The 13,302-nt window shown below is 36.2% G+C and overlaps 1 protein-coding gene across 9 annotated transcripts in view; it reads left to right on the forward strand.

The window, feature by feature from the left end:
• LOC141901324 (plasma membrane calcium-transporting ATPase 2-like) overlaps window positions 1-13,302 on the forward strand; it is a 106,207-nt gene that overhangs the window by 66,828 nt on the left and 26,077 nt on the right. For 6 of the 9 annotated variants that reach the window (XM_074788490.1, XM_074788496.1, XM_074788493.1 and 3 more), the window contains 3 exons: window positions 57-236; window positions 3,542-3,556; window positions 6,649-6,678. In XM_074788490.1, coding sequence (XP_074644591.1) covers window positions 57-236; window positions 3,542-3,556; window positions 6,649-6,678 — 225 coding nt within the window. The remainder of the gene's footprint in view (window positions 1-56; window positions 237-3,541; window positions 3,557-6,648; window positions 6,679-13,302) is intronic. The other 3 variants (XM_074788494.1, XM_074788497.1, XM_074788499.1) reach the window with 3 other exon arrangements.

Below are 13,302 nucleotides of genomic sequence, written 5' to 3' on the forward strand. Positions count from 1 at the left end.
CATGAACAAAGAATCTTCCTAAATGTTGATGTCAATTTCTATTTTCCATTGAACAGGTACTCATGTGATGGAGGGCAGCGGTAAAATGCTCGTAACTGCGGTCGGTATCAACTCGCAGACCGGTATCATTTTCGCGTTGCTCGGCGCGTCGCAAAACGAGGGCGAAAAAGACAAAAAGAAAAAGAAGAAGAAGAGTGAAGAAGGTGGAGGTGAGAAAACAACACCTAACAACCCTGGTGGGTTCGGCACAGCGCTAGTAGCTTTTATTACAACTCTGCTTATATCGGTGTACAGTCTACTGAATGTATATATGAAAAGGGAGCAATGCACCTCCTCGCCTCACTCCCCGCGTAATGCTTCAAATTAGGCAGGTTTCGATTGTGAGAATATCAATTCCGAATTACGAACTCTCTACTGGCTGCTGCTTAACTGTTTAATGGATTATGCATTCCGGCATCGGTAGAGACCAATCGAAATCCTACCTTCAACTAACTCTACAAAATTACCATATTTAGACCCGGTTTGGCGGTGATCAGTTATATTTGACTCTACAAGATCTAAATTGGACTGATCACTATTGAACTGGATTTGATATGAAATCTACACTTACTTCAACAGTTACCAGTTAGGTTTACGGGTATTTCTAATGAATTGAACTCAATATATCTCGACAATATTGAACCGTGTCTTGGAACCAGTTTCAAAGTCGCTTGTAACTGTGCAACAAAAACCAGTTGCTCAGTCTTAAGACTTGTTTAAGACCAACTTAGTTCTATAACTGATCTAACAACTTGAAACCAGTCTTAAGATCACTTCTGTCACAGAAGTGTAATCAGGCCAAGGTTTCTAATGACTCCCTTTTCATCTTTGGTGTAAATGTGGTCGAAATGACTTCATTTCTCTATTTGTGCTTCTCTCATCGGTGTCGTCATTATTGAATGTCGTGTTTTAAAACTCGATCCAACGATGTCTGAGAAACTGCCACTTGAATTTCCATCTCGTCGAAGTTGAATCGAATTTGAAATTTTGATGATGTTCGTACGTATTTCATCGATTATGAAACCGTTTTTTCTAGCGGCTCTCGTCAAGCTTTCCTCCCGTTCCAGCCCTCCTCCCGTCTAGCTCCTCCGCGCACTGCGCCATAATTGAAAAAAACATCGTTTACCATGAATTCAATGCGGCGGTAATGATCTTCGCGTGTTTTTAGATTAGTAATTAATTAATTGATTGATGATTCGTTTTACACCTGAAAAACATTCACAGTCTCATTATTGATTTTCTGAACATTTGATCAAGCATTGATTATAGCTCTCCCTCTCTCTTTACCTCTCTTCCTCTCACCTCTTTACCTCTTTCTTTCCCCGCTCTCAGCCTCTCTCTCTCTTTGTCTCTCTATCTCTCATCTTCACTATCTTTCACCCTCTCACCTCCTCTACCTTACCATCTCCCCCTGTTCTCTTCATTCTATCCCTCTCTCCTGCTCCCTCTCACCCTCTCCCTCCTCGCTTTCACCCTTTCCTCTTTGTCTCCTCTCTCTTTCCTCTGTTCTCTCCCTCCCACCCTCTCCCCCCTCTCCCTATAAGCAATACTGCCTTCTCCTGTCATGCTAACACAGCTCTTTTCCCGTGTCATTTCTTTTTGCACGATACTTCAACCCTCTCTCGCTCTCTCTCCCTCTCTCTCTACTCTCTACTCTCTCTGCATGTCAGTTAGTGAATCTGGCTGTTTATTATTAGAAGCTCATTTTCCAGTTGGCCGCCTGTTTGGCCGCCCGGTATTGCGGTGATGCGCGCGATATGTCACAAATACCTGATGACATGACATCCCTATTAAACATCGATGGTTCGACGGTCGACCGTCCGTCTGCCGGTATCCGCGGCGACGTTATTAATTATCCGTCCATCCGCTCGATTCATCCACAATTGCCGTTACCGATCTAAAATAGCTATTTTGTCGCCGTGACAACGCGAGCGTAATGAATCTTTTCAGCGGAATCCGGAAAAATAATCCGAAAAATAACGAGCGTCGTATTTCATTATAAATCAGCCGCCGATTATTCAAATACGCGAATACCTGAAAACCAAACAATCTGATCATTGAATCTATCGCTTTTCTGAACTTCTTAAACCTTTCAGTGCTGCCTAAAGCGATATCCAAAAGTGCGGAAGATGGTTTGAAAATCTAAGAAATTTCCTCCCGTTTTGTTGAATGATGGACATACCGCTCTAGTGCTTCTACACCGTAGTGCGATGTATTGTTAGTTGCGAATATTTCACTATCTTTGACAGATGCTGCCATCTTTCGATAGATATGAAATCACTTATTACATGGATACACTGTAATGCGGTGTACTAGAAAAGTCCAAAGTCCATCACCGATTTATACACCGCACTACAGTGTAAACGCACTGAAAGGGTTAAACCCACTGCACATGACTTTTGTCTATTCTATTCTACTGCACACTAGCCATTTTTGTGGTCTTCAGTCTTAAATGATACGTGAAATTTCACTTGCCATTTTAGACTGATGAAGAGTGGTAGCAAGCACTAGACTTTTCGGTTCGATTCGTGATATGTTGACACACGTTTGACGTTTCACCTCACGGGTTGTGATTTTAAATGACTCAAAATACCCTCTAATTATTCCCCATTTCTCTGACGAATGGCTCAAAACGTATAGAAATTCTGTGATCGTTTAAATAAAGGCAGCGATGTCTTGACTACGATAGTACATACTACCTTTCCTATGGTCTGGGTCTGCCCCTGCAAATTATTTTATCGAAATCTGTATTCCTCAAGCTTTCTTTCACACCAATATTCATTGATATTTATTTGTTGTTCGTTGTCGTATGTTTTCATTGTGGTGTCTGGTTCTATATGTTTACGTCGTATTTCAATAAAGTTGAATTGAAATTGAATTCATAACATTTAGATATTTAACCGTCATTTTATGCGAGTAACTTAATTTAATTAATTGAATTGAATTGCAATAGTTATAATAAGTCGTACTAGAGGCTGGTTCAGTGCAGTCAATTAGATTTTAAAACTGGTGAAAGTTCATTTTGGTTCCATGGCCAATCAACCAACTAAGCACCTTTTTGAACTTTTTTGATTTGGATGAGTTAAGCTTTTTCATGAAACTCGACCATAGACCAAGGTCCACAGTTATTAAAGTTTGTAGATTTCAGATAAAATAAATTAGTCTTACTCGGCAAGCACCAGTTAGAACTGTGGAACTTGGTCCTTTTCCGTAGAATGACTTAAAGTTCTATTAGTCGTGATGATGCGGTGAACCTAACTAATGGAACTTTAAGGCGTGTGGTCTGCAATTTTAAAAACTTTACTAGTTCTATGATTAAGAACTATGAAACAAAATGAATTTAAGTCATAATTTATTTCATCTTATTTATCCGTTAATTTATTTACGAATGATAATTTGTTGAGTTTTATTTATTTAATATGATATAATGACTAATGCAATGTGTGTATATTATTATATCTCATTTCATGCATGCATCAACAACAACCTTTAAAACAAACAGGACAAAGTGTACCATGTAAGTCTTTACTCATTTTCATGCCTTCCTTATTTTCGTCATCTCGCCATTCTTCATCATCGTTTTTCTCGCTCGCGATGAAAACGATGATGAAAATGGCGGCGATGATTTCTAATAATTATCATTATTATTATTATTATTATTATTATTATGATTATTTTTATTCGGTGTATTTTTTATATTTATCGAACGTCGATGTAAATGTTTCTGCCACAGAGAACGCTTATAAAGAAAAGATTTCTGGAAAACGAAAATTAAAATCGACAAAAATTGCTAACTGTTTCGCTGAGGTTTTCGACGCGGAAATATTCCGTGACTCGGTTATTTCTGATTTTGGAAACGAGCTATTGACCCAATTATACATTGAAACTTTAAACGATATTTCCATTTTTGAAAATCCGTTCCATTTTTGACAAATTTTGTTTCTTTAAATTGCGACCCAATTTTTTTTAACCATTTGAGTTGTTAGCCTGAAATTTTCATATGTTTAGCTTACGAAAAATGTTTTGAAAATTTATTGCATTTCGATGAATTCTGGTCAAGTAAATTGTTTGAAAAAATTTTTGATACCTAATTTCTCATTTGAACTTAAAGTTTAAATTTTTTTTTCGCGATTTCATACATTTGTCATATGTATTTATTTATTTTTTCAATTTCGAAAAGAATGATTTCCGGAAATGAAAATAAGATTTGCTAAATCTTTCAACGTGTGAGATTTTTTCCGTTGAAAGTAAAATTTTCTGCGACCCGAGTATTTCTGATTTTCCAAAAAAAGGAAAGAAAATAAAAAATCGAGAGAATTTCATAAAGATAAAGAATAAAACTGCAACAACGATTATTATCATATGTCATGCGTTCTAGATCGGGCTCTAGGTATGTGGATTATATAAACTGGTGATTCGGCCCCTGTATTGTAGTTTGACATGTGGTGAATATTGAATTCAAACCCGGGGCTTTTGTTTGTAAATTCTTCAAAGCTGACTATCTTCTAGTTGTGTTTTATTTTTATTTATTTTTTCAAATAATTTCTTTGCTTTCGTTTTACCGATGCCCAAGCCTTCGTTATTCGTTCGATACTGAATAGGCCTTAAAAAGAAAAAATTCATCAAGTTCAGCCGAGTTTTGAAATATATCTACGGAAGCGATAAGGGGCCTCGAGTTGTCGCGTTCCAACTTGACAAGTCGCCATATTTATGTCGACCTATCGCGATATATCGCGTCAAGTCGACATGAATATGTCGTCATATCGTGACGTTTTCACGACAAATTTCGCTTTCTCGACCACTTTCCTCGCGACAAGTCGACATATACATGACGACTTGAAACTCAGTCGTCATATTACTGGTGTACTCATCTTACATTTAGACATGTCTTCAAATGACGGTTTGTCCCGTGGAAAATGGGCGAAAAAGCGAAATTTGTCGTGAAAACGTCACGATATGTCGACTTATTCGTGTCGACTTGACGCGATATATCGCGGTATATCGACATAAATATGACGACTTGTCGAGTTTGAACGCGACATCTCGAGGCCCTTTATCGCTTCCGTTTATAGATTATGAAATTTATCTCATAATCCCGGTCCAAAATTGGACATTCATTGTCCGGTGAGATCGTAATAAAGATTTACGTGTAGAGATTAGAGTCAGAATTCACCTGATCGCGAATGCTGGTTCGCGCTTTGACAATTTTGAAATTCTGCTAGTTCGATTTCGAAAAAACATTCCCATCCAGTGATTGCGTGGCTTGAAAATTCTTAACTCGAAATTTTCTCTGACTTTTAATTTGTTAAACAACCCCCCTACCCGGAGTTTATGAAAAGTATGTTTGGGTCATAGCGCTCAAATTGAAAATACGAATTCTGTCCAGCAGAACGAATACTAAATTAACCTGTTTGAATTAAGACTTCTATTCATTCAGTACTTAAACAAATTTGCTGGCAGTTATATACGACATAGTAATAGACCAAGGCACAAATATAGTGATTTAAAAGTTGAAATGAAGGTCATAATAAATTCCTTTTATCTATGTGAACAATAATGAAGTAATAACCCCACAATAGCAGTACTGAAGCAAAATATGAATGATAGAAAAATAAGACAATTGAAGTAAAGATTTTAGAATTTTGAAATGTATTTTCGGCCAGTAGGATTACGAATATCTGTATTGTGGGATTATTGTTCTACTGTGTATGGTACACGCGTCTGTCCGATCTCTTGGTTCCTATAATAGCATGCCGCAGGATACTTCAGTTTCCATGCATGGTGCCCTATTTAAAGAGGAAATTCGCACCCTACCATCGGAAAACACCCCTAGAATTGTCTATTCTGATGTATTTATAATTCGAGGGTCTGTTTCATTGAAAATTGGCTAACGTTATTCGTCATGATTTGAGACCCTTAGCCTTCACCGCAGATTCTTCAGACCATGTGTCCAGTACATAGGTCATTTATGACCTATTTTGGATGTGTAGGCTACTTCTGATGTTAGACCAAGTTCAGGGTGGCCACTGACCTGCAAAACCGGGAAAAATCAGGAAATAAAAAAGATTCGAAAAAAAATCAGGTTAACTCAAGGAATTTGACAAATTTTACCAAAATCATGGAAATCTCAGGGAATTCGGATAATGCTATTGACCACATGTTTCCTTATCAGTACATGATTCAATGAAAGATAATTGAATCGTAACATTTTAAGAACCTAGAAATTTCTCCGATTCACTCGGGGAATTTTGTGTTATCACATGTAAAAATCAGGGAATATTCAGCGAATTTGTAAATGGGTGGAAAGTGGCCACCCTAAAGTTAGAAGACAAGATCTGATTATTTCCAAATATTTCATTGTCAAATTGATCATATACCATAACTGTGAAACTTGTGTACCCCCTGGTTCCTGACTAATTTCAATGAAATAGACCCCTCAATTCATTATACGCCCCATTAACACAATTTAGTAGTGGTTTGTCTATATTATTATTGATACGTATATTCTATTATAGAAAAGCTTGTCGCGCGACGCACTGACATTTTTAGTTTCGATCATATGTCCAACAACGATATTTTTTCTTTTTTCTTTTTTCTCTTCATTAATAGTACTTTCTAGCGAAGTTGATACAAAACCTGGTGGGTTTACCTGTGACGTATATATATTTTTTAACCGAGCAACAACCGGCGCACGTGCACCAACACTGCATCTGGTTGGCTGTTTATCGCGGCGCCATCCTGACGACAATTGTATCTACATTTTTCCTAGCACCCGGAAATGTAGACGATCATTTTCGCGCTCGAGAATAATTCTTTTTCTATCGGCTATCTTGACTTGCGGTTTCATCATTCGGTGAAACAAGCCGCCATCACGAAGAATAATAAACGTAAATAGTAATTACTTTTCTGAAAATTTTTCCCTCAGAAAATCAGCGGCTGTCAAAAAGAATGATAAATCTACTTGAAAATTATTTTTATGAGTGAGTTATTTTGACATGGAAAATGAATTTTTCATTGAAATTGTTATGATGTTTCTGGGAGCTACAAAAAACAAAGATAGATATAATTGTCGTCAAAATGTTGCCGTAGTTTATATATATATATATATATATCTATATATATTATAACGTTTGTAAGATATTATAATTATTATTATTAGCTTCTTCGGTTTTTGTCATGTTTTTTGGTGTAATGTTGCACTCACTATAACTATTAATTATTGATTAATAATTAATTATCGATATAATGCGGATAATCATCGTTGAATGTTATTATTTTCATTATCGTTTATTTTGAAAAATATAATTATGATTTCGAAAAATCAATACACCCACACACATATAATACACACACTAGCTTCGAACCGATGCACCGTACTCACTGAGCGTTAATCCTGCTTAATCCGGATCATATTGTATTATGAGCTTAATCTGAATCTAGCTTAATGTAAATCAAAGTTTAAACGACTTGCTACCAATCGAAATAGTTGGTAGTTACTCGTTGTTGGTTTTTAACTTATTTTGGTTATAGAACCGAAATAAGCTTAGACTGGTCTTAAATTGTTTAATTGGTTATTGTACCAAAATGAGCTGAGATTGGTCTTAAGTTGTTAGAATGGTTCTGTAGTCAATATAACAACTTAAAGACCAGTCTAAGCTGAGTTTGATTTTATAACCAATCTAACAACTTAAGTCCGTTCTAAGCTGATTTTGGTTCTATAGCCAATCTAGCTACTTCAGACAGTCCTAAGCTCATTTTAGTTTTATAGCCAATGTAACAACTTAAAACCAGTCCAATGATTTAAGACATTTTTAAAATGTCTAGCTACTTCAGACAGTCCTAAGCTCATTTTAGTTTTATAGCCAATGTAACAACTTAAAACCAGTCCAATGATTTAAGACATTTTTAAAATGTCTTAAAACTAGCCCAATGATTTAAGACATTTTTAAAATGTCTTAAAACTAGCCCAATGATTTAAGACATTTTTAAAATGTCTTAAAACTAGTCCAATGATTTAAGACATTTTTGGAATTAATCCATGCCCTGGTTAAAGCACGTTTGCGAGACAAGAAACACTAAGCAGAAAATACTTTTCTGACTTGTTTCGCGACTATGTGCATCGCTCTGAAACAAGAAACAACGGTTTTTGGGAATGTGTTTGGGAGCAACCTAGAAAAGTGTTTCTGTTTCATGTTTCAGGATGTTGTGTGCTCTAGGCTTTATAAAGTATAAATGAACTGAGAACACATTCAATCCTATGAATTGAATTAATTGAATTGAATTGAATTGAACCGGATTAAGCCGGGATTTCGTATTGAAAAAGATGAAAATTAAAACGAGATCGAGACAAACATGCATTCGATCGATCTTTCTAAACATGAAACTCTTCGTTTTCTGTTTCTATTAACATTCTTTCTCATGTGAAAATCATTTCTACGAATCTACCAGGTTTGAAATCTCTGTTCATCTCTCCCTCGGCGGAAGTGACAGAAAATTATCTTCATTTTTTAGCCTTCAGTTCATTCTACGTGTCAATTTCATCCTTCTTTATTATTTTGTTTCTTTGTTTCGCGCACTCGAGACGTAATCCATGTGATCTTGATAGAAAAACATGAGGAAATAACATCTATTTTCACTTTGAAATACTTGTTACTCGGCGCTGTATCTTGACAGCTTCTTTGTGGTGGGAAAAATTATTTCCATTATTTCATATTTTTCATGAAACATTTTGTGAAGAAAATCTTAAGTCTGTTTTTTGATCTTATTATGTTCGATGTTTGCATGTTCGTTAATGTTTATCTCGCTATAAAGTTTCGAATCTCTGTCCTCTAATCCTCCGTACTGCTGCTGCTGCTGCTGCTGCTGTTGCTGCTGTTTTCTATTATTAATTGTACTGAAGATTGAAATACATAAAATTTTCTCTGATCTTATCTTCACATTCTCGCACAAAAAGAAAAAAATTATAAAAAACAATATCTACAAAATAAAGCAGTCCTGCATTGATTTGAGTATAGAATTTTGATATTTGGTATCTCAGTAGTGAATTTCTGTGTAGTAAACAGATGTGCACTGACCGGACGAACGGTTTGTTTGGATCATCGGTCTTTCATTTACTCGGTGTTCGTTGGTTCAAATGGTGGTGATAGTGGAATGTTTTGGTTGCAGGTTCCTCTTTGACCTCTCCCCTAAATCGGGAAAAAGAAAATCCCAAATGTTATCGCTTTTGTACGCCTGAGTGGCAGCACTCGGTGGGTTGAGGAGTGAAAAATTGAGTTTGGTAAAGAGGTGATGATGTCAACAAGTTCGAAGCTGAAATATTGTGGCTGTCCACTTGATGATGGCTGCTAATTAACTCTGCCGTACTTGGAATATATTCCACTGGGTCGACAGGATGCTGAGAATTAGCGAAATAGAAGGTTTTTCCCGAATAAATTTTGAATAAGGCAGAGTCGACTGTAGTTCGTACGTAGCTGGAATAAGTATTTCTGTATGTGGAAAAAAAAATCGGAAATTTGGAATTCAGTGCAGGACTGATTCATGACACAAACATCAAACCATTTCCACACGCACCGATAAACATGATTATCTTGATTTTAATCATTTTTGTTTAGATCTATGTGTTTTGCACTGTTTGTGAATTCATGTTTTTTATATGTCATATATGTATTCGTGTTAACATGCTTTTCACTAATCATCTTTTTCTCTTTTGTCGAAACTCGCAACGAAAAAACTAGAAAAATTTTTAAAACGTCGAAAAATCTATTTAGAACTCATGATTTTACGGTTTTTTAACTGAAAACCGTTTTCAAGGAATGACTACCTACGATATATGACATGTTTATTATATGTTCTGGCAGATGAACATGATATGTTTAAGTGGGTTGACCTCAGATCTTCGGCCACCTTTTCGAAGATATGATCTGAAGGCCATTGTCCTCCTACCCTTCAGCCATGCTTAACTATTGCACACAACTATTTTCGACCAAAAAATCCGATGAACAGCGATAAAAGTTTCTCATTGGATAAGAAACCTTAATTACTATTGATACACAGAAAATTCTGAGTTCTTGAAGATTTTTTACAGATTTTTTGATGTTTTAAACCTTTTTAAATATTTTTCATGGTGCGTTTTGACGCTCGTATTCTTATTTGCTCTTCTGCGAACGGATATATCTCTAAAAAATGAAATCCATCTCGAGTGAAATCGAGTGGTGCACTTGAATTGTGATTGCACTCACGGTATCGGGGTACTCACGGTATCGGGATACTCACGGTACTCAATCACATTGTTTTTTAACTATCCCGATATCGATGATGTTCGATTCTCGCGGTGGGAGAAATAAAAGCACAGAAATTCACTTTTTTTTAAAACACATCCGTCGTTTTTCGATCATCGCGAACAATGACGGCCGCTTTTGTCGTCGTTGTCGTGACGATAATTTCAAACGCTCTCGACTGTCGTGATTTTTTCCAAATCGATGCTTTTTACGACGACGACGATGATGATGATGATGATGATGATGACAACGCTATTATATACTTCCTCTTCATCTATCATATTTCGCTACTCAAAAAAAGATGTCCTCGTTTTGTAATGTCTATTTCTACTTGATTTGACGTCGGATGCCATTACTCAATCAGTTTTAATAGTACATACCTGATATTTGGTGTTACTTCAACCAGCACAGACGGGTAGCTTGAATAAAACATTGATATTCAATCCGTTTTCACTTCTGCATTGAAGGATTATCAAAAAGTCTCCCTTTACTCAAATCACTTGAATCGGAGAAAAGTGACTCCATAACTATTTCCAATGTCTACATCTACAGACCATAGTTTTTGATGATTTGAAAATAACTTCAGTTCGTGAAAAACATATTGCGTAAGTTGATTTATCTAAAAACTGGAGTCTCTTTTTTCGGAATCAACTTGTCAGTCAGTAAAAGGAGACTTTTTATCAATCCTTCAATACAGCGTAAAATGGATTAAAAATCAATGTTTTAGTTCAGCTGTCCAGCTGTATTGATCATTTTAACACTTATATCAGGTGTGTACAACTAAAACTGACTGAATCATGGCACAAGACGTCTGTTCAAACAAGTTGAAACAGACGTTAGAAATTTAGATCTGTTTTAATTAGACGTTAGTGAACTCGATGAATGATATACTATTTCTTTTTTTCCGCAAAACAAAAAAAACTCGAGACAAAATGACCATGTATGGATAAAGAAATAATGTGAAATGTGAATTTAGAAATTTCGATAAAGTTTTGGACGACGAAACACAATTCTCAATGTTTCTCACGAATGTTGTTCATTCCATGTTTTTAATGTGTATGAAATGGAAAGGCAAGTTTCACGAGATAATCTCAATATCAAACAATATTCAGCCTTTTTATCGATTATATCGAGATATCATTTTTAAACATCAAAACAGATAGTACCGCGTAGGTGAACTGATTTTATTCGAAATACAAGCTGCTAGTGTTTAGTAGCTTCGTCAGGTATATGCGTAATCACAGTTAGCCGTCTCAGTACTGACTGTTTTCATGTTTCATTTGATACCAAGTTAACGGTTCCTCTACGGCTCAAAATGTCCTTCGTAAAACTGTCGAAAATTTGTGTGGAATTTCTTAAAAATAGCAACTATCTCTATTATCATTTCAGACGAGATTATTTACCCGTCCAGATGGCTGGACTTCGGTACTAGACTGTCCTTCATTATAATTATAGTTGCTACTTCACCATTTTGTCCATTCATATCAAAAACTTTACTAATATCAAATATCAAATATCAAATATCCATCCGGTTTATGATGTGTCGCTTGGAGTCGGTCCCCATTTTGAATCTTTAGTTGAATTGGTTCATTTTCAATTTACTCAATATCATTGTCAAAACCCAAAACTGGTTGGGTCTCAGCAGACTTGTCATTAACTGGGGAAGTCTGGTGTTGGGCCCGAGCTCACTAAATTGGATGTCCAGTGTAGAGCTATCTGACCTGAATCCACCAACTGACTGCCACTAACTAGGGAGGTCCAGTCTGGAGCTAGCTCATTTGAGTGCCCGACATACTGCCACTAACTTGGGAGGTCCATTTTGGAGCTAGCTGAACTGCCACTACCTGGGGAGATCCATTTTGGAGCTAGCTGACTTGAGTGCTCAACTGACTGCCACTAACTAGGGAGGTCCAGTCTGGAGCTAGCTCATTTGAGTGCCCAACATACTGCCACTAACTTGGGAGGTCCATTTTGGAGCTAGCTGAACTGCCACTACCTGGGGAGATCCATTTTGGAGGTAGCTAACTTGAGTGTTCAACAGACTGCCACTAACTGGGAGTTAACCAGTTTGGAACTTCTAACTGACCTTGACCCAATTCTAACCCTCACAGTTGAATTCACGATTGTGAATTAAGACTTAACTTCAAACGAATTGATATTGAACTAATTTGAATATTATAGATGATGATCTTTATTCATGCATTAAACTGAACTGAACTGAACTGAACCGACCCTCAGAAAGTCACATCATAAGCCGATAATTTACTCACAATCACAAATCACACGGATTCCCCCCCAAAAAAAACATAGATCAATTTGAATTTTGATTTGAAGTGTACCTACGCTCAGATATAAAGAATATATAAGATTAAAACCCGATAAATGTAAATTCAAACGATTGAAAATAAAATTTATTCATCAAAAATTGATATAAAGAAAAGACATGACGTTTGGAGCGCTCTATAGAAGCCATCATCAGTTATGAAAAATAACTATGTCACGATAAATAATTTTCATTTTCAGTCTTTTGAATTTTGTATAAAGCGGGTTTAAATCTGATCAATTTGAAGACTTTTGATATGAATGAATGATATATATGAGCATACCACAAAGTGTATTAGAACTAGATATCTGTATTAGTCAATGAGCTAGCAAAACAACTAAACAAAACCAAACAACAAAAAATGTCCACTACCATTAAACGATGTATGTTTTATATCATAATCCGAAGATATATTTGGCTTCCCCGATATTTTTGGAGCACTCTGTACGCATCAGCTTTATTTGTGAGCTGCATGGTATATATATTGCCCAATAGAATACAATTCGGGCCAGACCCCTCAAATTAGTAAACAGTCCAGTTTGGTCTATGATTAAGTACATCCGACCTGATGTGGGCATATATGAAAAAAGTTCAGGTTTTACCATGTCCTACACTTGCTTCGTGTGATGAGTGTCCATTATTGCTTACAACGCCAGCCATTTC

The sequence above is a fragment of the Tubulanus polymorphus genome, chromosome 3 (genome assembly GCF_964204645.1).
Source record: "Tubulanus polymorphus chromosome 3, tnTubPoly1.2, whole genome shotgun sequence".
NCBI classification, from domain to species: Eukaryota; Metazoa; Nemertea; class Palaeonemertea; order Tubulaniformes; family Tubulanidae; genus Tubulanus; species Tubulanus polymorphus.